Raw genomic sequence first — 23,506 nt, forward strand, 5'->3', positions numbered from 1 at the left:
TTGAACAAAAACAAAAACTCAGTTCTTCCCTATTGTTTATTTCAACAGGGAGTCCGGTCCCAAGCACCAGCTGGTATTGCGAATAGGTTGGTAAAGCTGTCTCCTGTCAACCCACTCATTACACATTACACCCAGGAACCGCTCCCTATCCAAACCTTAACCACAAAAACATGTCAAATATAAACTTAGTTCAAATCACAAAAGCCTATTAGAGTAATGTGAATACATCTACAGTATGTGCAGTAACATCACAAAAGCACCATTGAGTTCATAGTAATTTTTATCCCCAATATTCCTGTCTTTTCTCTTTTAACAGTTAAAGCGATACTTCAGGATTTTATCTACTTCCCCAGAGTCAGATTCATTTGTGGATAACATGTTTATGTCTCTGCGAGCAGTTTGAAGGAAGTTGCTATCTAGCACTTGCGCAATTGGTAACTAGTCTTAGCGCAATGACTTGAAGTTTATTGGTATTTGCTAGCATGCTAGTAGATACCCATACACGTCCAGTCATTGCGCTAACGCTAGTTAGCATTGACTCACAAAACGACCTCTAACTTCCTTCATACTGGACACAGACATAAAAATGGTATCCAAAAGTGAATCTGACTCTATTGAAGTGGGGAAGTAGGACTGCCAGTGGTCAGTATGTCTATGGAAGTCCTACAACAATAACCAAATGACTCACAGTTTGTCTGGGCAACACAGGAATCCATTGTTACGCTGGCAAACAGGAAGTTATTGTAAAATAGAATTTGTTCTCATTCTCAATTATTTACCTGGATAAATAAAGGTTACATAAGCTGTTGTCTTTGGCAGTCATCAAAAGGAAGGAAGCAGGGCCAGAGAACAGGCAAGGATACCTGTAATAGTGTCTGTGTTTACACTGTCTTTTAGCTGACTATGATGTCATCAGACGGAGACAGCCAGTGCTCTCTGACCAGTAGAGTGTACCACTTAGGTCTGACGATGAACTTCAAAGACACTATGTGAGTAATGGTTTGGTGTGTTTGTGCATGTGAGTGAGTGTGTGTGTGAGTGAGTGCATGCGTGTGTGTGTTTGCCAACAGATACTGTTGAACATGGAACCACATACAAGACTAGGGCAGCACTCAATACTGCCAATGGTCACTGCCTCAGAATGGATGTCTGTCAGGCACACGACAATTACCCTTTCATTTAGCAGTGTCGCAGTGAAATCAATCCCCCCAATTGGGAGGTGGAAGAATGAACGGGCAGACTGCTGAGAATGAGGTAATGATCACGAAGACAGTGGAGATTGATTGAGTAAGCACCCCTATTCATTTCAACAGGAATTGCTGGGGAGAAAATGCATTTCCCAGAGGGTGATTGTGTGTGTGTGTGTGTGTGTGTGTGTGTGTGTGTGTGTGTGTGTGTGTGTGTGTGTGTGTGTGTGTGTGTGTGTGTGTGTGTGTGTGTTTGGTATAGTGCATTCTGGGTACTCACAGGGCATTTAGTGATGCTCTGTTCCCATTGGCTCATGCTGACGCTTTCCTCCAGGGTGGTACACTTCCTTAACACCAGGTCCCAGCCACAGTAGGGGTCCCTCGCCCCCACACACCCCCTGACAGAGTGGAGAGAGAATAGTGATTGATTGATTAATATATTAAATAATGAGAGAGAAGGAGCGAGAAGGAGGCAGAAGGAGAGAGGAGGAGACAGAAGGAGAGAGGAGACAGAAGGAGAGAGAAAGAGACAGAAGGAGAGAGGAGGAGAGAGGAGGAAACAGAAGGAGAGAGGAGGAGAGAGGAGAGAATGAGACAGAAGGAGAGAGAAGGAGCCAGAAGGAGAGAGGAGGAGACAGAAGGAGAGAGGAGACAGAAGGAGAGAGAAAGAGACAGAAGGAGAGAGGAGAGAGAAGAGAATGAGACAGAAGGAGTGAGAAGGAGCCAGAAGGAGAGAGGAGGAGACAGAAGGAGAGAGGAGGAGACAGAAGGAGAGAGAAAGAGACAGAAGGAGAGAGGAGGAGAGAGGAGGAAACAGAAGGAGAGAGGAGGAGAGAGGAGAGAATGAGACAGAAGGAGAGAGAAGGAGAGGGGAGACAGAAGGAGAGAGGAGACAAAAGTAGAGAGAAGGAGAGAGAAAGAGACAGAAGGAGAGAGGAGAGAGAAGAGAATGAGACAGAAGGAGTGAGAAGGAGCCAGAAGGAGAGAGGAGGAGAGAGGAGAGAGCAGGAGACAGAAGGAGAGAGGAGGAGACAGAAGGAGAGAGAAGGAGAGAGAAAGAGACAAGGAGAGAGGAGGAGACAGAAGGAGAGAAGGAGAGAGGAGGAGACAGAAGGAGGAGAGAGAAGGAGACAGAAGGAGAGAGGAGGAGAGAGAAGGAGAGAGGAGAGAGAAAGAGACAAGGAGAGAGAAGGAGAGAGAAAGAGACAGAAGGAGAGAGGAGGAGACAGAAGGAGAGAGAAGGAGAGAGAAAGAGACAAGGAGAGAGGAGGAGACAGAAGGAGACAGAAGGAGAGAGAAGAGAGAAGGAGAGAGAAGGTTACAGAAGGAGAGAGGAGGAGCCAGAAGTAGCGAGAAGGAGAGAGAAGGAGAGAGAATGAGACAAGGAGGAGAGAGAGGAGACAGAAGGAGACAGAAGGAGAGAGAAGAGAGAAGGAGAGAGAAGGTTACAGAAGGAGAGAGGAGGAGCCAGAAGTAGAGAGAAGGAGAGAGAAGGAGATAGGATGAGACAGAAGGAGGAGAGAGAAGGAGACAGAAGGAGAGAAGGAGAGAGAAGGAGAGAGAAGGAGACAGAAGGAGACAGAAGGAGAGAGGAGAGACAGAAGGAGAGAGAAGGATACAGAAGGAGAGAGGAGGAGACAGAAGTAGAGAGAAAGAGAGAGAATGAGACAGGAGAGAGGAGGAGAGAGGAGGAAACAGAAGGAGAGAGGAGGATAGAGGAGGTGAGAGGAGGAGAGAGGAGGAGAGAGGAGGAGAGAGGAGGAGAGAGGAGGAGAGAGGAGGAGAGAGGAGGAGAGAGAAGTAGAGAGGAGGTGAGAGGAGGTGAGAGGAGGTGAGAGGAGGAGAGAGAAGTAGAGGAGGAGAGAGGAGGAGAGAGGAGGTGAGAGGAGGAGAGAGGAGGTGAGAGGAGGTGAGAGGAGGAGAGAGAAGGTGAGAGGAGGAGAGAGGAGGTGAGAAGAGGAAAGAGGAGGAGAGATGAGGAGAGATATGGAGAGAGGAGGTGAGAGGAGGAGAGAGGAGGTGAGAGGAGGATAGAGGAGGAGAGACGAGGAGAGACGAGGAGAGATATGGAGAAAGGAGGTGAGAGGAGGAGAGAGGAGGTGAGAGGAGGAAAGAGGAAAGATATAGTACAATGAGACATCATCAATTGTGAAAAGCTTGTTAAAGAGTCATGTTCTGATCAGGAAACTTTATAGGCCAATTATTCAGATTTCTCTCTATGTTAGGCCTTGTTCAGTGAAAATACCCGAAGCATGTATTTGAATGTCTGCATATTTTCTGCTGTAACACAAACTATTTTCACAATACAGATTTGTCATGGGACCAGACAAATAGCAGCTTTTTCAGGTCTGTGTTTGGGAGGTTTAGAGCACCATAAAATACCTGATGTCTCTTTCTGTAATGCCAAAAAGAGAGCAGTGTCAAGACACACACAACACAGACTGATCTCTGAGACACCAGCTAGACTGATCTCTGAAAAACAACACAGACTGATCTCTGATACACAACACAGACTGATCTCTGATTCACAACACAGACTGATCTCTGATCTCTTATCTCCTACAGCCCCAGGTGTTTTCATGTATCTCCTACAGCCCCAGGTGTTATTATGTATCTCCTACAGCCCCAGGTGTTATCATGTATCTCCTACAGCCCCAGGTGTTATCATGTATCTCCTACAGCCCCAGGTGTTTTCATGTATCTCCTACAGCCCCAGGTGTTATCATGTATCTCCTACAGCCCCAGGTGTTTTCATGTATCTCCTACAGCCCCAGGTGTTATCATGTATCTCCTACAGCCCCAGGTGTTTTCATGTATCTCCTACAGCCCCAGGTGTTATCATGTATCTCCTACAGCCCCAGGTGTTTTCATCTATCTCCTATAGCCCCAGGTGTTATCATGTATCTCCTACAACCTAAGGTGTTATCATATATCTCCTACAGCCCCAGGTGTTATCGTGTATCTCCTACAGCCCCAGGTGTTACCATGTATCTCCTACAGCCTAAGGTGTTATCATCTATCTCCTACAGCCCCAGGTGTTATCATGTATCTCCTACAACCTAAGGTGTTATCATGTATCTCCTACAGCCCCAGGTGTTATCGTGTATCTCCTACAGCCCGAGGTGTTACCATGTATCTCCTACAACCTAAGGTGTTATCATGTATCTCCTACAGCCCCAGGTGTTATCATGTATCTCCTACAGCCCCAGGTGTTATCATGTATCTCCTACAACCTAAGGTGTTATCATGTATCTCCTACAGCCCCAGGTGTTATCATGTATCTCCTACAGCCCCAGGTGTTATCATGTATCTCCTACAACCTAAGGTGTTATCATGTATCTCCTACAGCCCCAGGTGTTATCATGTATCTCCTACAGCCCCAGGTGTTATCATGTATCTCCTACAACCTAAGGTGTTATCATCTATTTCCTATAGCCCCAGGTGTTATCGTGTATCTCCTACAGCCCCAGGTGTTATCATGTATCTCCTACAACCTAAGGTGTTATCATCTATCTCCTATAGCCCCTGGTGTTATCATGTATCTCCTACAACCTAAGGTGTTATCATGTATCTCCTATAGCCCCAGGTGTTATCATGTATCTCCTACAGCCCCAGGTGTTATCATGTATCTCCTACAGCCCCAGGTGTTATCATGTATCTCCTACAGCCCCAGGTGTTATCATGTATCTCCTACAGCCCCAGGTGTTATCATGTATCTCCTACAGCCCCAGGTGTTATCATGTATCTCCTACAACCTAAGGTGTTATCATGTATCTCCTACAGCCCCAGGTGTTATCATGTATCTCCTACAACCTAAGGTGTTATCATGTATCTCCTACAGCCCCAGGTGTTATCATGTATCTCCTACAGCCCCAGGTGTTTTCATGTATCTCCTACAGCCTAAGGTGTTACCATGTATCTCCTACAGCCCCAGGTGTTATCATGTATCTCCTACAACCTAAGGTGTTATCATGTATCTCCTACAGCCCCAGGTGTTATCATGTATCTCCTACAACCTAAGGTGTTATCATGTATCTCCTACAGCCCCAGGTGTTTTCATGTATCTCCTACAGCCTAAGGTGTTACCATGTATCTCCTACAGCCCCAGGTGTTATCATGTATCTCCTACAACCTAAGGTGTTATCATGTATCTCCTACAGCCCCAGGTGTTATCATGTATCTCCTACAGCCTAAGGTGTTATCATGTATCTCCTACAGCCCCAGGTGTTACCATGTATCTCCTACAACCTAAGGTGTTACCATGTATCTCCTACAGCCCCAGGTGTTATCATGTATCTCCTACAGCCCCAGGTGTTACCATGTATCTCCATGTATCTAAACCCCGAGAATAACTTATTTCTCTGTGAGATGAAATCTGCACGTCTCTTCATCTATATTAATGAAACGATGAACTATTGTTTTTCCTACTCTCTTCATTGGAGTTGATAGTCTCCATGCTCCAGTGACTCTGTCTCTGTAAAGCATTGCAGTGCGTCCCAAATGGCAACCTATTCCATATAGTGTGCACTACTTTTGACCAGAGCCCTATCAAAAAGTAGTGAACAAAACAGGTAATAGGGTCCCATTTAGGATGCAAGCCTGTCTCTGTGAGTCATGCATGGGTCTACTGTTATCCTTGGCAGTGTGCTCCATATCCAGGTCCGTGCTCTGAACGATCTGCTTTCTCTCTGTCAGATATTCAATACGTCTCACTAACACACTCCCACTACAACAGCCACAGCAGCTGAGGGGACAAGGTACAACTACACTTTACATTACATTGGCATCATGCCAGGTCCACTATATAATTTAAGTTATTTGCTTGAACCAACTCTGTAACTACCTGTAATTGTGTAGGACTAGTGTGTGTGTGTTGGTGTGCGGTTGGGTCTTGCCTGAGATCTGAAGCTAACACGGTTTTGCATCGCCTGTCTGTGTGTGTACTCACTCTCTGGTCTTGTGAAAGTCGCATCTCATCAGCGGTATCTTGATGACTTGGTCCCTGACCCCGACATACAGTTCACTGCTGCTGTGCAGGATCAGGAGGCTTCTGATTGGCTGTCTCCTCCTGGGCGGAAACAACTCAATCTCATCCAATAGACAGCTGCCCATGGACTGGTTCAGAGGAGACAGGACCTTACGGATGGTGCCATAGTCTGGATGGAGAGGAGAGAGTGAGAAAATGTCATCATCAGAGAGGAAGAGGAAGAGGAGATTGAGGTGAAGGAGGTAAACAAAAAAAAAGGGATATTATGGATCAATATGGAATAAATCAAATATTTTTCTTCTTCAAAGGGAGTGGATGAGGGAGAGGAAGAGTCACCATTGACTCCATCTTTGGCAAAGTAACAACATCCCCAATGAACTGCTTCCAGTATCTTACTCTCTCTGGAAAAGTATCTGAACTGGAGTGTTTTTTCAGACATGATAAATTCTTGATTTACTGATGATCTCAGCAAACCAATACTGTAATGGAGACTATCTGTATCCCACAGTGTCTCTCTTCAATTCCATGTATTCCAGACCAGGATAGGGGTCTACTGCATCGCAGTACTAGCTGTGCCACTAGAGATCCTGGTTCGAGTCCAGGCTCTGTCTCAGTGGTCTAAGTCACTGCATCGCAGTACTAGCTGTGCCACTAGAGATCCTGGTTTGAATCCAGGCTCTGTCTCAGTGGTCTAAGTCACTGCATCACGGTGCTAACTGTGCCACTAGAGATCCTGGTTTGAATCCAGGCTCTGTCGGAGCTGGCCGCGACCAGGAGACCAATGGGGCAGTGCGCAATTGGCCAAGCGTCATCTGGATTAGGGGAGGGTTTGGCCGGAAGGGATGTTCTTGTCCCATCGCGCACTAGTGACTCCTGTGGCGGGCTGGGGGCAGTGCACACTGACATGGTTGCCAGGTGCACAGTGTTTTCTCCGACACATAGTTCCTTCCTTGTTAAGCGGGCATTGTGTCAAGAAGCAGTGTGGCTTTGTTGGGATGTGTTTCGGAGGACGCAAGGCTCTCGACCTTCACCTCTCCTGAGTCAGTGTGGGAGTTGCAGCGATGGGACAAGACTGTAACTACCAATTGGATACCATGAAATTGGGGAGAAAAAGGGGTAAAATAATACGAAATAAAATAAATTGATAAGACTTGACTAAAAGCTACAGGCAAATAAATGTGGGCAATACTTTGGTTCCACATGTTACAACAGTATTAGTGTTCCCGGCCAGTTCTAGTATAGTTCCTGGCTAGTTCCTGGTCAGTTCTATTATAGTTCCTGGCTAGTTCCTGGTCAGTTCTATTATAGTTCCTGGCTAGTTCCCGGCCAGTTCTATTATAGTTCCTGGCTAGTTCCCGGCCAGTTCTATTATAGTTCCTGGCTAGTTCCCGGCCAGTTCTATTATAGTTCCTGGCTAGTTCCTGGTCAGTTCTATTATAGTTCCTGGCTAGTTCCTGGTCAGTTCTATTATAGTTCCTGGCTAGTTCCCGGCCAGTTCTATTATAGTTCCTGGCTAGTTCCTGGCTAGTTCCTGGTCAGTTCTATTATAGTTCCTGGCTAGTTCCTGGTCAGTTCTATTATAGTTCCTGGCTAGTTCATGGCTAGTTCATGGTCAGTTCTATTATAGTTCCTGGCTAGTTCCGGGTCAGTTCTATTATAGTTCCTGGCTAGTGCCCGGCCAGTTCTATTATAGTTCCTGGCTAGTTCCTGGCCAGTTCTATTATAGTTCCTGGCTAGTTCCTGGTCAGTTCTATTATAGTTCCTGGATAGTTCATGGCTAGTTCCTGGCCAGTTCTATTATAGTTCCTGGTCAGTTCAATTATAGTTCCTGGCTAGTTCATGGCTAGTTCCTGGCCAGTTCTATTATAGTTCCTGGTCAGTTCTATTATAGTTCCTGGCTAGTTCATGGCTAGTTCATGGCCAGTTCTATTATAGTTCCCGGCTAGTTCCTGGTCAGTTCTATTATAGTTCCTGGCTAGTTCCTGGTCAGTTCTATTATAGTTCCTGGCTAGTTCCTGGTCAGTTCTATTATAGTTCCTGGCTAGTTCCCGGCCAGTTCTATTATAGTTCCTGGCTAGTTCCCGGCCAGTTCTATTATAGTTCCTGGCTAGTTCCTGGTCAGTTCTATTATAGTTCCTGGCTAGTTCCTGGTCAGTTCTATTATAGTTCCTGGCTAGTTCATGGCTAGTTCCTGGTCAGTTCTATTATAGTTCCTGTCTAGTTCCCGGCCAGTTCTATTATAGTTCCTGGCTAGTTCCTGGCTAGTTCATGGCTAGTTCATGGCTAAAATTAAAGAGGCTTTGTGTGGTTCACAATGTCAAAAGGTTGGAAAAACACTGTACTACACTCACCCTGATATCATAGTGACCAGGGTGAATACACTACCTAGCAGTTTGGCCTCCTAGTAAAACTACCAGAGAATTGCCCCAATCAGTGCAGTGCACTATATCGTTAATAGATGATTAGCTATGTGTGCTAGCCGTTGCAAATGGCCCTGGCACTGGTTCAGATGTTTTCATTAGCGTCTGGTTAGCATCCAGAAACTCCTCTGCTCCGTGAACTGACCGCTCTCATGCTAAAGCCACTTTGATCACACAGACACACTCCCGCATGTATAAACACAAATCCACACAAATGCACGCACAGAGGCACGCATACAGGCACACACACAGGCACACACACACACACACACACACACACACACACACACACACACACACACACACACACACACACACACACACACACACACACACACACACACACACACACACACACACACACACACACACACACACACAAACAGATGAGTCAGACAGAAAGTCCACAAGGCTAGTGATGCAGAACAGGTGGAAAGGGGGATCTAGAAATAACAAAGATACAGAATGAGAGAGCATGGCTCTATGAGACAGAATATGGCAGTATGAGAAAGAGCATGGCATTATGAGACAGAGCATGGCATTATGAGACAGAGCATGGCTCTATGAGACAGAGCATGGCATTATGAGACAGAGCATGGCAGTATGAGACAGAGCATGGTTGTATGAGAAAGAGCATGGCATTATGAGACAGAGCATGGCTCTATGAGACAGAGCATGGCAGTATGAGACAGAGCATGGCTGTATGAGACAGAGCATGGCTGTATGAGACAGAGCATGGCAGTATGAGACAGAGCATGGCTGTGTGAGACAGAGCATGGCAGTATGAGACAGAGCATGGCTCTATGAGACAGAGCATGGCAGTATGAGACAGAGCATGGCAGTATGAGACAGAGCATGGCTGTGTGAGACAGAGCATGGCTGTATGAGACAGAGCATGGCTGCATGAGACAGAGCATGGCTGTATGAGACAGAGCATGGCAGTATGAGACAGAGCATGGCTGTATGAGACAGAGCATGGTTGTGTGAGACAGAGCATGGCAGTATGAGACAGAGCATGGCTGCATGAGACAGAGCATGGCTGTATGAGACAGAGCATGGCAGTATGAGACAGAGCATGGCTGTATGAGAAAGAGCATGGCAGTATGAGACAGAGCATGGCTGTATGAGACAGAGCATGGCTGTATGAGACAGAGCATGGCAGTATGAGACAGAGCATGGCAGTATGAGACAGAGCATGGCAGTATGAGACAGAGCATGGCAGTATGAGACAGAGCATGGCTGCATGAGACAGAGCATGGCAGTATGAGACAGAGCATGGCAGTATGAGACAGAGCATGGCTGTATGAGACAGAGCATGGCTGTATGAGACAGAGCATGGCAGTATGAGACAGAGCATGGCAGTATGAGACAGAGCATGGCAGTATGAGACAGAGCATGGCTGTATGAGACAGAGCATGGCAGTATGAGACAGAGCATGGTTGTGTGAACTAGCAGTTTAAACTCTTTAGGGGTAGGGGGCAGCATTGGGAAGTTTGGATGAAAAGCGTGCCCAGGGTATACTGCCTGTTACTCAGGCCCAGAAGCTAGAATATGCATATAAGATTTGATTTGGATAGAAAACACTCTAAAGTTACCAAAACTGTTAAAATAATGTCTGTGAGTATAACAGAACTCATATGGCAGGCGAAAACCTGAGAAAAATCCAACCAGGAAGTGGGAATTCTGAGGTTTGTAGTTTGCAAGTGAATACCTATCGAATATCCAGTGTCTGTGGGGTCAGATTGCACTTCCTAAGGCTTCCACTAGATGTCAACAGTCTTTAGAAAGTTGTTTCAGGCTTCTATTGTGAAAGGGGAGCGAATAAGACTACTCTACGCAGGTGGCTCAGCTGAAAGCCATGAGTTGATTATCGAGCGTGGCCGTGAGCGCGAGCTCCGTTCCCTTTCCTTTCTAATGAAAACAGTATTGTCCGGTTGAAACATTATTGGATATTTATGATAAAAACACCCTAAGGATTGTTTAGAAATATTGTTTGACATGTTTCTACGAACTCAAATTAACTTTTTTGACTTTTTGTCTAGACTTTGTGCATTTGGATTACTGGACTAAACGAGCGAACAAAAATGAGATATTTGGACATAAAGATTAACTTTATCGAACAAAACGAACATTTATTGTCTAACATGGAGACCTGGGAGTGCCTTCAGATGAAGATCATCAAAGGTAAGTGATTAATTTTAACGCTATTTCTGACTTGTGACACCTCTCCTTGGTTGGAAAATGGCTGGATGGTTTTCTGTGGCTAGGCGCTGACCTAACATAATCACATGGTGTGCTTTCGCCGTAAAGCCTTTTTGAAATCGGACACAGCGGCTGGATTAACAAGAAGTGTATCTTTAATTGAATGTATAACCCTTGTATCTTTCATCAATGTTTATGATGAGTATTTCTGTAATTTGATGTGGCTCTCTGCATTTTCACTGGATGTTTGTTTGAGACAATGCATTTCTGAACATAACACGCCAATTTCAACAGAGGTTTTTGGACATAAAGATTAACTTTATCGAACAAAACAAACATTTATTGTGTAACATGGAGTCCTGGGAGTGCCACCAGATGAAGATCATCAAAGGTTAGTGATTCATTTTAATGCTATTTCTGACTTTTGTGACACCTCTCCTTGGCTGGAAAATGTCTATAGTTTTTTGTGGCTAGGCGCTGTCCTAACATAATCGAATGGTGTGCTTTTGCCGTAAAGCCTTTTTGAAATCGGACACAGTGGTTGGATTAACAAGAAGTTTATCTATAAAATGGTGTATAATACATGTATGTTTGAGGAATTTTAATTATGAGATTTCTGTTGTTTGAATTTGGCGCCCTGCAATTTCACTGGCTGTAGGCCAGGTGTTCCACTAGCGGAACCCCCTTCCTGTCACGTCCTGACCAGTAAAGGGGTTATTTGTTCTTGTAGTTTGGTCAGGACGTGGCAGGGGGTATTTGTTTTATGTGGTTCAGGGTGTGTTTGTGTATGTGGTCATGTAGAGGGGGTATTTGGTTTACATGGTTCGGGGTGGTTGTTTATGTAGAGGGATATTTGATTTATTAGTCCAGGGTTTTGGTTATTGTTCTATGTTAGTTTAGTTCTATGTTCAGTCTAGTCGTTTGTATTTCTATGTTTAGTTAATTGGTGTTGGGGCTTTCAGTTGGAGGCAGCTGTCTATCGTTGCCTCTGATTGAAGGTCCTATAAATAGGTATGTGTTTGTCATGGGATTTTGTGGGAGATTGTTGCTGTGTATAGCTTTGTGCCTTACCGGCCTGTTCATTGTCGGTGTGTGTTTTTGTATACATGTTTGTTTTGGTTTTCCTTCTTTGTCCTTTAATAAAAGAAGATGAGTATACATTTTCCCACTGCGTTTTGGTCTACACCCTACGACACCCGTGACACTTCCCAGAAAGGTTAAGAGGGGGTAAAGCCTTCCTGTCTGTGTGGTTGATGTGTTACATACTGTACCTGTGTTTCTCATTACTGCCATACTTCCTCTTGACAGGGATAGAGTGGTGTTGACCATCTCTCTATGAGGGATTGAGTGGTGTTTACCATCTCTCAGTGAGGGATAGAGTGGTGTTTACCATCTCTCAGTGAGGGATAGAGTGGTGTTTACCATCTCTCTATGAGGGATTGAATGGTGTTTACCATCTCTCTATGAGGGATTGAGTTGTGTTTACCATTTCTCTATGAGGGATTGAGTGGTGTTTACCATCTCTCTATGAGGGATTGAGTGGTGTTTACCATCTCTCTATGAGGGATTGAGTGGTGTTTACCATCTCTCCGTGAGGGATTGAGTGGTGTTTACCATCTCTCTATGAGGGATTGAGTGGTGTTTACCATCTCTCTATGAGGGATTGAATGGTGTTTACCATCTCTCTCTCTGTGAGGGATAGAGTGGTGTTTACCATCTCTCTCTCTGTGAGGGATTGAGTGGTGTTTACCATCTCTCTCTCTGTGAGGGATTGAGTGGTGTTTACCATCTCTCTATGAGGGATTGAGTGGTGTTTACCATCTCTCTATGAGGGATTGAGTGGTGTTTACCATCTCTCTCTCTGTGAGGGATTGAGTGGTGTTTACCATCTCTCTCTCTGTGAGGGATTGAGTGGTGTTTACCATCTCTCTGTGAGGGACAGAGTGGTGTTTACCATCTCTCAGTGAGGGATTGAGTGGTGTTTACCATCTCTCAGTGAGGGATTGAGTGGTGTTTACCATCTCTCAGTGAGGGATTGAGTGGTGTTTACCATCTCTCTCTCTGTGAGGGATAGAGTGGTGTTTACCATGTCTCTATGAGGGATTGAATGGTGTTTACCATCTCTCTCTCTATGAGGGATTGAATGGTGTTTACCATCTCTCTCTCTATGAGGGATTGAATGGTGTTTACCATCTCTCTCTCTGTGAGGGATTGAATGGTGTTTACCATCTCTCTCTCTGTGAGGGATTGAATGGTGTTTACCATCTCTCTCTCTGTGAGGAATAGAGTGGTGTTTACCATCTCTCTCTCTGTGAGGGATAGAGTGGTGTTTACCATCTCTCTCTCTGTGAGGGATTGAGTGGTGTTTACCATCTCTCTCTCTGTGAGGGATTGAGTGGTGTTTACCATGTCTCTGTGAGGGATTGAGTGGTGTTTACCATCTCTCTATGAGGGATTGAATGGTGTTTACCATCTCTCTCTGAGGGATTTGTGTGGGTGTGTGCATAAGTGTGTGTGTGTGGGAGGGTTGAATGCGTGTGATTGTCTGAGCTTCGTGTGTGTGTGTGTGTGTGTGCGTGCATGAGGTTGTGTGTCTGTGTGTGTGTGCGTGTGTGTGTGTGTGTGTTTCAATCTATCTGAATCCTAGCCCTTTGATTCTGCTCATGGTAGAGAGGTTGAGAAAGGTGACGGAAGACAATCTTTCATTCTGCTGACAATGGGACAGCAATGAACCGCCATGTGTCTTCCATACACACCGGCACACGTACAAAGAGACTGTTTAACTAACCTTATGGGGACACATCCTAACCACTAACTCTTACCCTAAACTGCACCTTAACCCTAAATCTAATCCTAAACCTAACACTAACCCTAAATCTAACCTTAACACTAATTCTACCTTAACCTTAAACCCCTTAGAAATAGCATTTGACCTTGTGGGGACAAATGTCCCCAGTTGGTCAAAACATTTTTTGTTTTACTATCCTTGTGGGGACTTCTGGTCTCCTCGAGTATAGTTCAACACTTCCCCCTTACGCGCACGGACGCACACACACACACACACACACACACACACACACACACACACACACACACACACACACACACACACACACACACACACACACACAGAGACTACCCCACTCTCCATGCCTGAGAGATGGAAAACACCACTCAGCACACACACACACACAGTTTCCCCATACCTGTAGCCAGGTAGATGATGTGGAACAGCATGTCTTTGCCTTGCACCACGTCCACAGCTACGTGGGAGAAGCGAACGTTGTCCTCCATGAAGTAAGGGACAGGCTGGACCGGCTGGATCACCTCATTCATCAGCAGGAACTTTTGGGCATCCTGCAGGTTCCTCTCTGTCAGGTTCAAATAGGAACCATAGTCTATGGTACCACACTGGAGACATGGAGACAAGGAGACATCTTGATAAGGAGTATTATTGATAAGGAGACATATTGATAAGAAGACATACTTTATTAATAAGGAGGCATATTGATAAGGAGGCATATTGATAAGGAATATTAATGATAAGGAGACATATTAATAAGGAGGCATTGATAAGGAGACCTACTTTATTAATAAGGAGGCATATTGATAAGGATACATACTTTATTAATAAGAAGACATATTGATAAGGAGACATACTTTATTAATAAGGAGGCATATTGATAAGGAGACATATTGATAAGGTGACATATTGACAAGGAGTATTATTGATAAAGAGACATATTCATACGGAGACATATGAATAAGGAGTCATATTAATAAGAAGACATATTGATAAGGAGCAATACTGTATTAATAAGAAAACATATTGATAAGGAGACATATTAATAAGAAGACATGTTGATAGGGAGACATTAATAAGGATACATATTAATAAGGAGAGATATAATAAGGATGTATATTGATAAGGATGTATATTGATAAGGAGCCATATTGATAAGGAGCCATATTGATAAGGAGACATATTGATAAGGAGTATTATTGATAAGGAGACCTACTTTATTAATAAGGAGGCATATTGATAAGGAGACATATTGACAAGGAGTATTATTGATAAAGAGACATATGAATAAGGAGACATATGAATAAGGAGTCATATTAATAAGTCATATTGATAAGGAGACATATTGATAAGGTGACATATTAATAAGGAGAGATATAAGGATATATTGATAAGGATACTTTAATAAGGAGGCATATTGATAAGGAGAGATATTATAAGGATATATATTGATAAGGATACTTTAATAAGAAGGCATATTGATAAGGAGCAATACTGTATTAATAAGGAGCCATATTGATAAGGAGACATTGTGGAGAACGACCAATAGGTGGGTTTCCCTGTGGGTGCTGCTTTTTGTTTTACATCCATGCGCTTATTCACACCAAAGATAACAATTACATAATTAATAATACATTCTTTCAACACCAGCTATTCTCTCTTGGAATTTGAAAGGCCTAAACGGTCCTATTTAACATTGCAGCTGTTTTGATCTCCTAGCAAGAAACCATATTGATATAGCAATGCTCCAAGAAACACACCTGCTCCAAAAGGACGCACATAGAGAAGTATTTATACAACCTGGCTGCTTTGTCATCAGCCCCAAACCAAAGTAAAGGTGTTAATCAAACTGATGCATAAGAAACCAAATATTACCATCTTCGGTAAAGGAGAAGCTCAAGAAGGCAGAATCACTTTCCTTAAATGTATCCATAATGGAAAGAAAATGTCCTTTATTATTTTTTACGTCTCCAAATGCATATGATCCTACGTTTTTTGATTATCAGAACAGTATATTATTAGAATAAACTGAATTCCATCTGGTTATTCGGACAGATATGAATGCCATTTTGGACATGTAGAACAAATCTAGTAAAACCAACTGCAATCCACACACAACCATGGCTCTCCAGCATATACTCTCTGATTACAACCTCATTGATGCCTGGCAAGCACATAATCCTAAAGCAAAAGAGTACACTTTCTACTCAAACAGGTATAAATCATTCTCACAAATAGATTTCATACTAATATTTACACCCCTATTTTCTTTCATAAAAAAATAGAAACCCGACATATCAGCTTGTCTGACCACCATGCTTACTACTGCCAACTTACTACTGTCAATATCAGCTTGTCTGACCACCATGTTTACTACTGCCAACTTACTACTGCCAATATCAGCTTGTCTGACCACCATGCTTACTACTGCCAACTTACTACTGCCAATATCAGCTTGTCTGACCACCATGCTTACTACTGCCAACTTACTACTGCCAACTTCAAATGTCCGGATCTCCTAAAAGAGACACAATATGGCGGTTCAACACTTCATTACTACAAAATCCTACATTCTGAGATCAATTTGAAATTGAACTAAAATAATTTATAATGATTAATAAAAATTCTGTCGATGACCCCCGGATTCTATGGGATGCCACCAAAGTGTTTATGAAAAATAATGCAACTGCATTTGCATCTGGGTTGAATAAATCACAATTAAAGAAGATTTCAGATTTGTAAATGTTGTTAACTGTATTGGAGTGTTCTCAACAACCACTCTTGTCAGACCAGGTAGCTATTACTCTTTCCAAAGTCAAGACAGAACTTAATTTATTTATAAGATAATAGAGCAGAATTTGCCATCCATCGAGTTAGACTCAACCTTTACTTCCATGGTAATCGTCCCAGTCGTTTACTGGCCAACGTGCTACAAAGTAATGATCAATTAGCTGACACAGCAACTATTGAATCTGAAACAGGGGAATTACTATCAGAACCCAAATTCAATCAAAGTTTCTCCCAGTTCTTTAAAGAGTTGTACACCTCTTTGTAAATCCACGCCACGCCAAGCCAGACTAAGTCCTTTCTAAGATAATTAAGAGAAAAAAACCACCTCGCTGGGAGCCCAATCTCTCTTAATGAACTCAAAAGGGCATTGGATAGAATAAAGGCAAATTGCCTGGATGGGACGATATTCCTCCTGAGGCCTATTGAACAGTTTGGAATCAGTTAGGTCCACTATTGCATGAAATGACTAATACAGACATTCACAAAGGTTAATTTGGGAGAGATGTGAATACAGCACTAATTTTGCTTTAATATACTGCTCAAAAAAATCAAGGGAACACTTAAACAACACATCCTAGATGTGAATGAAAGAAATAATCTTATTAAATACTTTTTTCTTTACATAGTTGAATGTGCTGACAACAAAATCACACAAAAATAATCAATGGAAATCCAATTTATCAACCCATGGAGGTCTGGATTTGGAGTCGCACTCAAAATCAAAGTGGAAAACCACACTACAGGCTGATCCAACTTTGATGTAATGTCCTTAAAACAAGTCAAAATGAGGCTCAGTAGTGTGTGTGGCCTCCACGTGCCTGTATGACCTCCCTACAACGCCTGGGCATGCTCCTGATGAGGTGGCGGATGGTCTCCTGAGGGATCTCCTCCCAGACCTGGACTAAAGCATCCGCCAACTCCTGGACAGTCTGTGGTGCAACGTGGCGTTGGTGGATGGAGCGAGACATGATGTCTCAGATGTGCTCAATTGGATTCAGGTCTGGGGAACGGGCGGACCAGTCCATAGCATCAATGCCTTCCTCTTGCAGGAACTGCTGACACACTCCAGCCACATGAGGTCTAGCATTGTCTTGCATTAGGAGGAACCCAGGGCCAACCGCACCAGCATATGGTCTCACAAGGGGTCTGAGGATCTCATCTCGGTACCTAATGGCAGTCAGGCTACCTCTGGCGAGCACATGGAGGGCTGTGCGGCCCCCCAAAGAAATGCCACCCCACACCATGACTGACCCACCGCCAAACCGGTCGTGCTGGAGGATGTTGCAGGCAGCAGAATGTTCTCCACGGCGTCTCCAGACTCTGTCACGCCTGTCACGTGCTCAGTGTGAACCTGCTTTCATCTGTGAAAAGCACAGGGCGCCAGTGGCGAATTTGCCAATCTTGGTGTTCTCTGGCAAATGCCAAACGTCCTGCATGGTGTTGGGCTGTAAGCACAACCCCCACCTGTGGACGTCGGGCCCTCATACCACCCTCATGGAGTCTGTTTCTGACCGTTTGAGCAGACACATGCGCATTTGTGGCCTGCTGGAGGTCATTTCGCAGGGCTCTGGCAGTGCTTATCCTACTCCTCCTTGCACAAAGGCGGAGGTAGCGGTCCTGCTGCTGGGTTGTTGCCCTCCTACGGCCTCCTCCACATCTCCTGATGTACTGGCCTGTCTCCTGGTAGTGCCTCCATGCTCTGGACACTACGCTGACAGACACAGCAAACCTTCTTGCCACAGCTCGCATTGATGTGCCATCCTGGATGAGCTGCACTATCTGAGCCTCTTGTGTGGGTTGTAGACTCCGTCTCATGCTACCACTAGAGTGAAAGCACCGCCAGCATTCAAAAGTGACCAAAACATCAGCCAGGAAGCATAGGAACTGAGAAGTGGTCTGTGGTACCCACCTGCAGAACCACTCCTTTATTGGGGGTGTCTTACTAATTGCCTATAATTTCCACCTGTTGTCTATTCCATTTGCACAACAGCATGTGACATTTATTGTCAATCAGTGTTGGTTCCTAAGTGGACAGTTTGATTTCACAGAAGTGTGATTGACTTGGAGTTACATTGTGTTGTTTAACCTGTTAGGGCTAGGGGGCAGTGTTGACACGGCTGGATAAAAAACATACCCGATTTAATCTGGTTACCACTCCTACCCAGTAACTAGAATATGCATATACTTATTACATATGGATAGAAAACACCCTAAATTTTCTAAAACTGTTTGAATGGTGTCTGTGAGTATAACAGAACTCAAATGGCAGGTCAAAACCTGAGAGATTCCTTTACAGGAAGTGGCCTGTCTGACCATTTCTTGAACTTCTTTTCCATCTCTATCATTTACTAAGGATCTCTGCTCTAACGTGACACTTCCCACGTCGTCCATAGGCACTCAGAGCCCGGGAAAAAACAGAATGTCATCATTCCAGCCCCAGGCTGAAACACATTATCGCCTTTCTCAAGTGGCCGATCAAGGGACACTGGGCTTATGCGCGTGACCCGACCGCCCCCGCCTTTGGGATTTTTTCCTCTGTTTGCCGAAAAGGAGATTCCCTGTCGGAATATTATCGCTTTTCTACGAGAAAAATGGCGTAAAAATTGATTTTAAACAGCGGTTGACATGCTTCGAAGTACGGTAATGGAATATTTAGAATTTTATTGTCACGAATTGCGCCATGCGCGCGTCACTTCTTTACTATTTCGGATAGTGTCTGGAACGCACGAACAGAACGCCGCTATTCGGATATAACGATGGATTATTTTGGACCAAACCAACATTTGTTATTGAAGTAGCAGTCCTGGGTGTGCATTCTGACGAAGACAATAAAAGGTAATCAAACTTTTATAATAGTAAATATGATTATGGTGAGTGCTAAACTTGCCGGGTGTCTAAATAGCGAGCCCGTGATGCCTGGGCTATGTACTTAGAATATTGCAAAATGTGCTTTCACCAAAAAGCTATTTTAAAATCGGACATATCGAGTGCATAGAGGAGGTCTGTATCTATAATTCTTAAAATAATTGTTATGCTTTTTGTGAACGTTTATCGTGAGTAATTTAGTAAAATGTTAGCGAATTCCCCGGAAGTTTGCGGGGGGTATGCTAGTTCTGAACGTCACATGCTAATGTAAAAAGCTGTTTTTTGATATAAATATGAACTTGATTGAACGAAACATGCATGTATTGTATAACATAATGTCCTAGGGTTGTCATCTGATGAAGATCATCAAAGGTGAGTGCTGCATTTAGCTGTCTTCTGGGTTTTGGTGACATTATATGCTGGCTTGAACAATGGGTGTCTGATTATTTCTGGCTTGGTACTCTGCTGACATAATCTAATGTTTTGCTTTCGCTGTAAAGCCTTTTTGAAATCGGACAGTGTGGTTAGATAAAGGAGAGTCTTGTCTTTAAAATGCTGTGAAATATTCATATGTTTGAAAAATTGAAGTTTTTGTATTTTTGAGGAATTTGTAATTCGCGCCACGCCTATCATTGGATATTGGAGCAGGTGTTCCGCTAGCGGAACGTCTAGATGTAAGAGGTTAACCTGTTGGGTCTAGGGGGCAGCATTTGCACGTCTGGATAAAAAAAATGGACCCGATTTAATCTGGTTACTAATCCTACCCAGTAACTAGAATATGCATATACTTATTATATATGGATAGAAAACACTCTAAAGTTTCCAAAACTGTTTGAATGGTGTCTGTGAGTATAACAGAACTCATTTGGCAGGCAAAACCCTGAGACATTTTCTGACAGGAAGTGGATACCTGATGTGTTGTATTGATTTTAAACCTATCCCATTGAAAAACACAGGGGTTTAGGAATATTTTGGCACTTCCTATTGCTTCCACTAGATGTCACCAGCCTTTACAAAGTGTTTTGAGTCTTCTGGAGGGAGATCTGACCGAACAAGAGCCATGGAACGGTGATGTCCCATTAGACACCTGGCGCGCTACTTCATGTTGGGTACCCTCGTTCCAATACGTTATAAAAGGCTATGCATTCGTCCACCTTGAATATTATTCATGTTCTGGTTAAAAAAGGCCCTAATGATTTATGCTATACAACGTTTGACATGTTTGAACGAACGGAAATATATTTTTTCCCCTCGTTCATGACGAGAAGTCCGGCTGGCTTACATCATGTGCTAACGAGACGGAGATTTTTGGACATAAATGATGAGCTTTTTTGAACAAAACTACATTCGTTATGGACCTGTGATACCTGGAAGTGACATCTGATGAAGAGAATCAAAGGTAATGGATTATTTACATAGTATTTTCGATTTTAGATCTCCCCAACATGACGTCTAGTCTGTATCGCAACGCGTATTTTTCTGGGCACAGTGCTCAGATTATTGCAAAGTGTGATTTCCCAGTAAGGTTATTTTTAAATCTGGCAAGTTGATTGCGTTCAAAAGATGTAAATCTATAATTCTTTAAATGACAATATAATATTTTACCAATGTTTTCTAATTTTAATTATTTAATTTGTGACGCTGACTTGACTGCCGGTTATTGGAGGGAAACGATTTCCTCAACATCAATGCCATAGTAAAACGCTGTTTTTGTATATAAATATGAACTTGATAGAACTAAAAATGCATGCATTGTCTAACATAATGTCCTAGGAGTGTCATCTGATGGAGATTGTAAAAGGTTAGTGTATCATTTTAGCTGGTTTTATGGTTTTGGTGACCCTGTCTTTGACTTGACAAAACATTACACACAACTCTTGTAAATGTACTGTCCTAACATACTCTAAATTTATGCTTTCGCCGTAAAACCTTTTTGAAATCGTAAAACGTGGTTAGATTAAGGAGATGTTTATCTTTCAAATGGTGTAACATAGTTGTATTTTTGAAAAATTTGAATTTTGACATTTATTTGGATTCAAATTTGCCGCTCTTGAAATGCACCTGCTGTTGATGGAGTGCACCACAGGTGGCACGCTAGCGTCCCACCTAGCCCCAAGAGGTTAAATGATATGGCCAAACGCTTCTTGCAAATGTAGAAGGCCTTAGGGTTTGTTTATCCTCTCTAGGGGGTGTGGTACGCTACCGTCCCACCTGGCCAACATCCAGTGAAATTGTAGAGCGCCAAATTCAAAAACAGAAATACTCATTATAAAAATTCATGAAACATACAAGTGTTATACATCGGTTTAAAGATTAACTTCTTGTTAATCCAAACACGGTGTCAGATTTTAAAAAGACTTTACAGCGAAAGAAAATCATGCGATTATCTGAGAACAGCGCCCAGCAGACAAATCATTACAAACAGTAACCGGCCAAGTAGACGAGTAACAAAAGTCAGAAATAGCGATAACATTAATCACTTACCTTTGATGATCTTCATATGGTAGCACTCCCAAGACTCCATGTTACACAATAAATGTTTGTTTTGTTCGATAATGTCCCTCTTTATATCCAAAAACCTCAGTTTTGTTTGTGCGTTTTGTTCAGTAATCCATTGGAACAAAGCGTGGTCTCAGCATGCAGACGAAAAATCTAAAAAGTACCATAAAAGTTCGTAGAAACATGTCAAACAATATTTATAATCAATCCTTAAGTTGTTTTTGTCATAAATAATCAATCATATTACAACCGGACAATATCTTCGTCAATAGAAAAGGAGAAACAAGAACGGCGCACTCCCGGTCACACGTTGGACTCATGTCTGGAAATTTCTACTGTCCACTCATTGAAAGTGGTGTTCCTCCCTCATTTTTCAGAGTAAAAGCCTGAAACAATGCCTAAAGACTGGCAACATGTAGTGGAAGACATAGGGATCGTGAACTGCGTCATAAGTCTTTGTATGGTGGATAGGCTTTCAATGGAAAAACAGGCATTTCAAAATAAAGGCACTTCTTGGATGGAGTTTCCTCAGGTTTTCGCCTGCCATATCAGTTCTGTTATACTCACAGACATTATTTTAACAGTTTTGGAAACTTTAGAGTGTCTACCAATTATCTGCAAATCCTAGTTTCTGGACCTGAGTAGCAGGCAGTTTACTTTGGGCACGCTTTTCATCCAAAATTCCGAATGCTGTCCCCTACCCTAGTGAGGTTAAATCATTAGACATGTTATGTGGTTTTATTTTGAAATAAATGTACTTTTGATGTCATCTAATTCTGGAATGGAATTCTAGAATGGACGAAAGGGCGAAGGGGTCATGAGGAATTAGTATAGGGGTTACCAAACCTAAAATGAACTTTTTTTCTGTGGTATGATGGTTATGGAGAACCACATGGGGAAAAGGAGACCAGTGAATTGTTAGACTCGGTGGAGAGATACTATCGCCGTGTTGTGGGATTTATTGGATGGGATCTTTTCAATTCAGTTAAAATGGGTATGCAGGAGGATGAAAGTCTTTGAAGAGGTATTTAAATGGTTTCAGAAGAACAGGGAAAGAAAGGGATAGGAAACATTGTAATGGTGTCGTAAGCTCTGAATATGAAAAATTCCTAATGAAGAATGATCAACTTCATTATGAATTAAATAGACAGGGGGATTTCATTATATAATTCTTGAGAAACACTCTCTATCCAAATTGTACCAGATTATTATTATAGGAATTAGGGAATTATAAACAGTTGTAATTCTAAATTGATTAGTTATTCGAATTGGTTTATTTTTTATTTAACATGTTTTTTTTTATCACGTGTTTGAAAGGGGAAAATGACCAGTTCCCTGAGGTCCCGGTCTTTGGGTACTTATACAGTGGTACTGCGTTCAGGCTGCATATAGAAAGGAAAATAGATGCTAATAAGGGATGACAGTAACTTCAAATGGATTGTGATATATGTATTGCTGATTTCATGTTGTGTTTTTGTTTTGATACAAATATCACCAGATTGGGATCCTGGAGTGGGAATTCTGTGATGGGTTAGGGTGCTAACTTCATGATCTGGTAACTCTTCTTAGAGGTCGCCAGTAGAATAAGGGAGTATGGACTAATTTAGAAAATGTTTTTTTAGCATTAACTTTATGTTATGCTTTTTGACATTTGTCTTAGAGATGATATTAAGAAAAGGTTAATGTCATAATTCGTCATATAGTCAATGTTTGTCTGGTTTCCTGAAACAGAAATGTAATGAACTTAACTGTT

General features: G+C 42.9%; 1 protein-coding gene across 3 annotated transcripts in view; it reads right to left on the reverse strand.

Annotated features, from left to right (window-relative positions):
- LOC106590611 (semaphorin-5A) overlaps window positions 1-23,506 on the reverse strand; it is a 350,252-nt gene that overhangs the window by 108,871 nt on the left and 217,875 nt on the right. For all 3 annotated transcript variants that reach the window (XR_006762699.1, XM_045710702.1, XM_045710701.1), the window contains exons 10-12: window positions 14,003-14,207; window positions 6,136-6,343; window positions 1,468-1,585 (exon numbers count right to left, since the gene is read on the reverse strand). Coding sequence is in view for 2 of the 3 variants with exons in the window: in XM_045710702.1 (XP_045566658.1) it covers window positions 1,468-1,585; window positions 6,136-6,343; window positions 14,003-14,207 (531 nt within the window). In the remaining variant the exon portion in view is untranslated. The remainder of the gene's footprint in view (window positions 1-1,467; window positions 1,586-6,135; window positions 6,344-14,002; window positions 14,208-23,506) is intronic.

This window comes from Salmo salar, chromosome ssa29 (genome assembly GCF_905237065.1).
Source record: "Salmo salar chromosome ssa29, Ssal_v3.1, whole genome shotgun sequence".
NCBI lineage: Eukaryota > Metazoa > Chordata > Actinopteri > Salmoniformes > Salmonidae > Salmo > Salmo salar.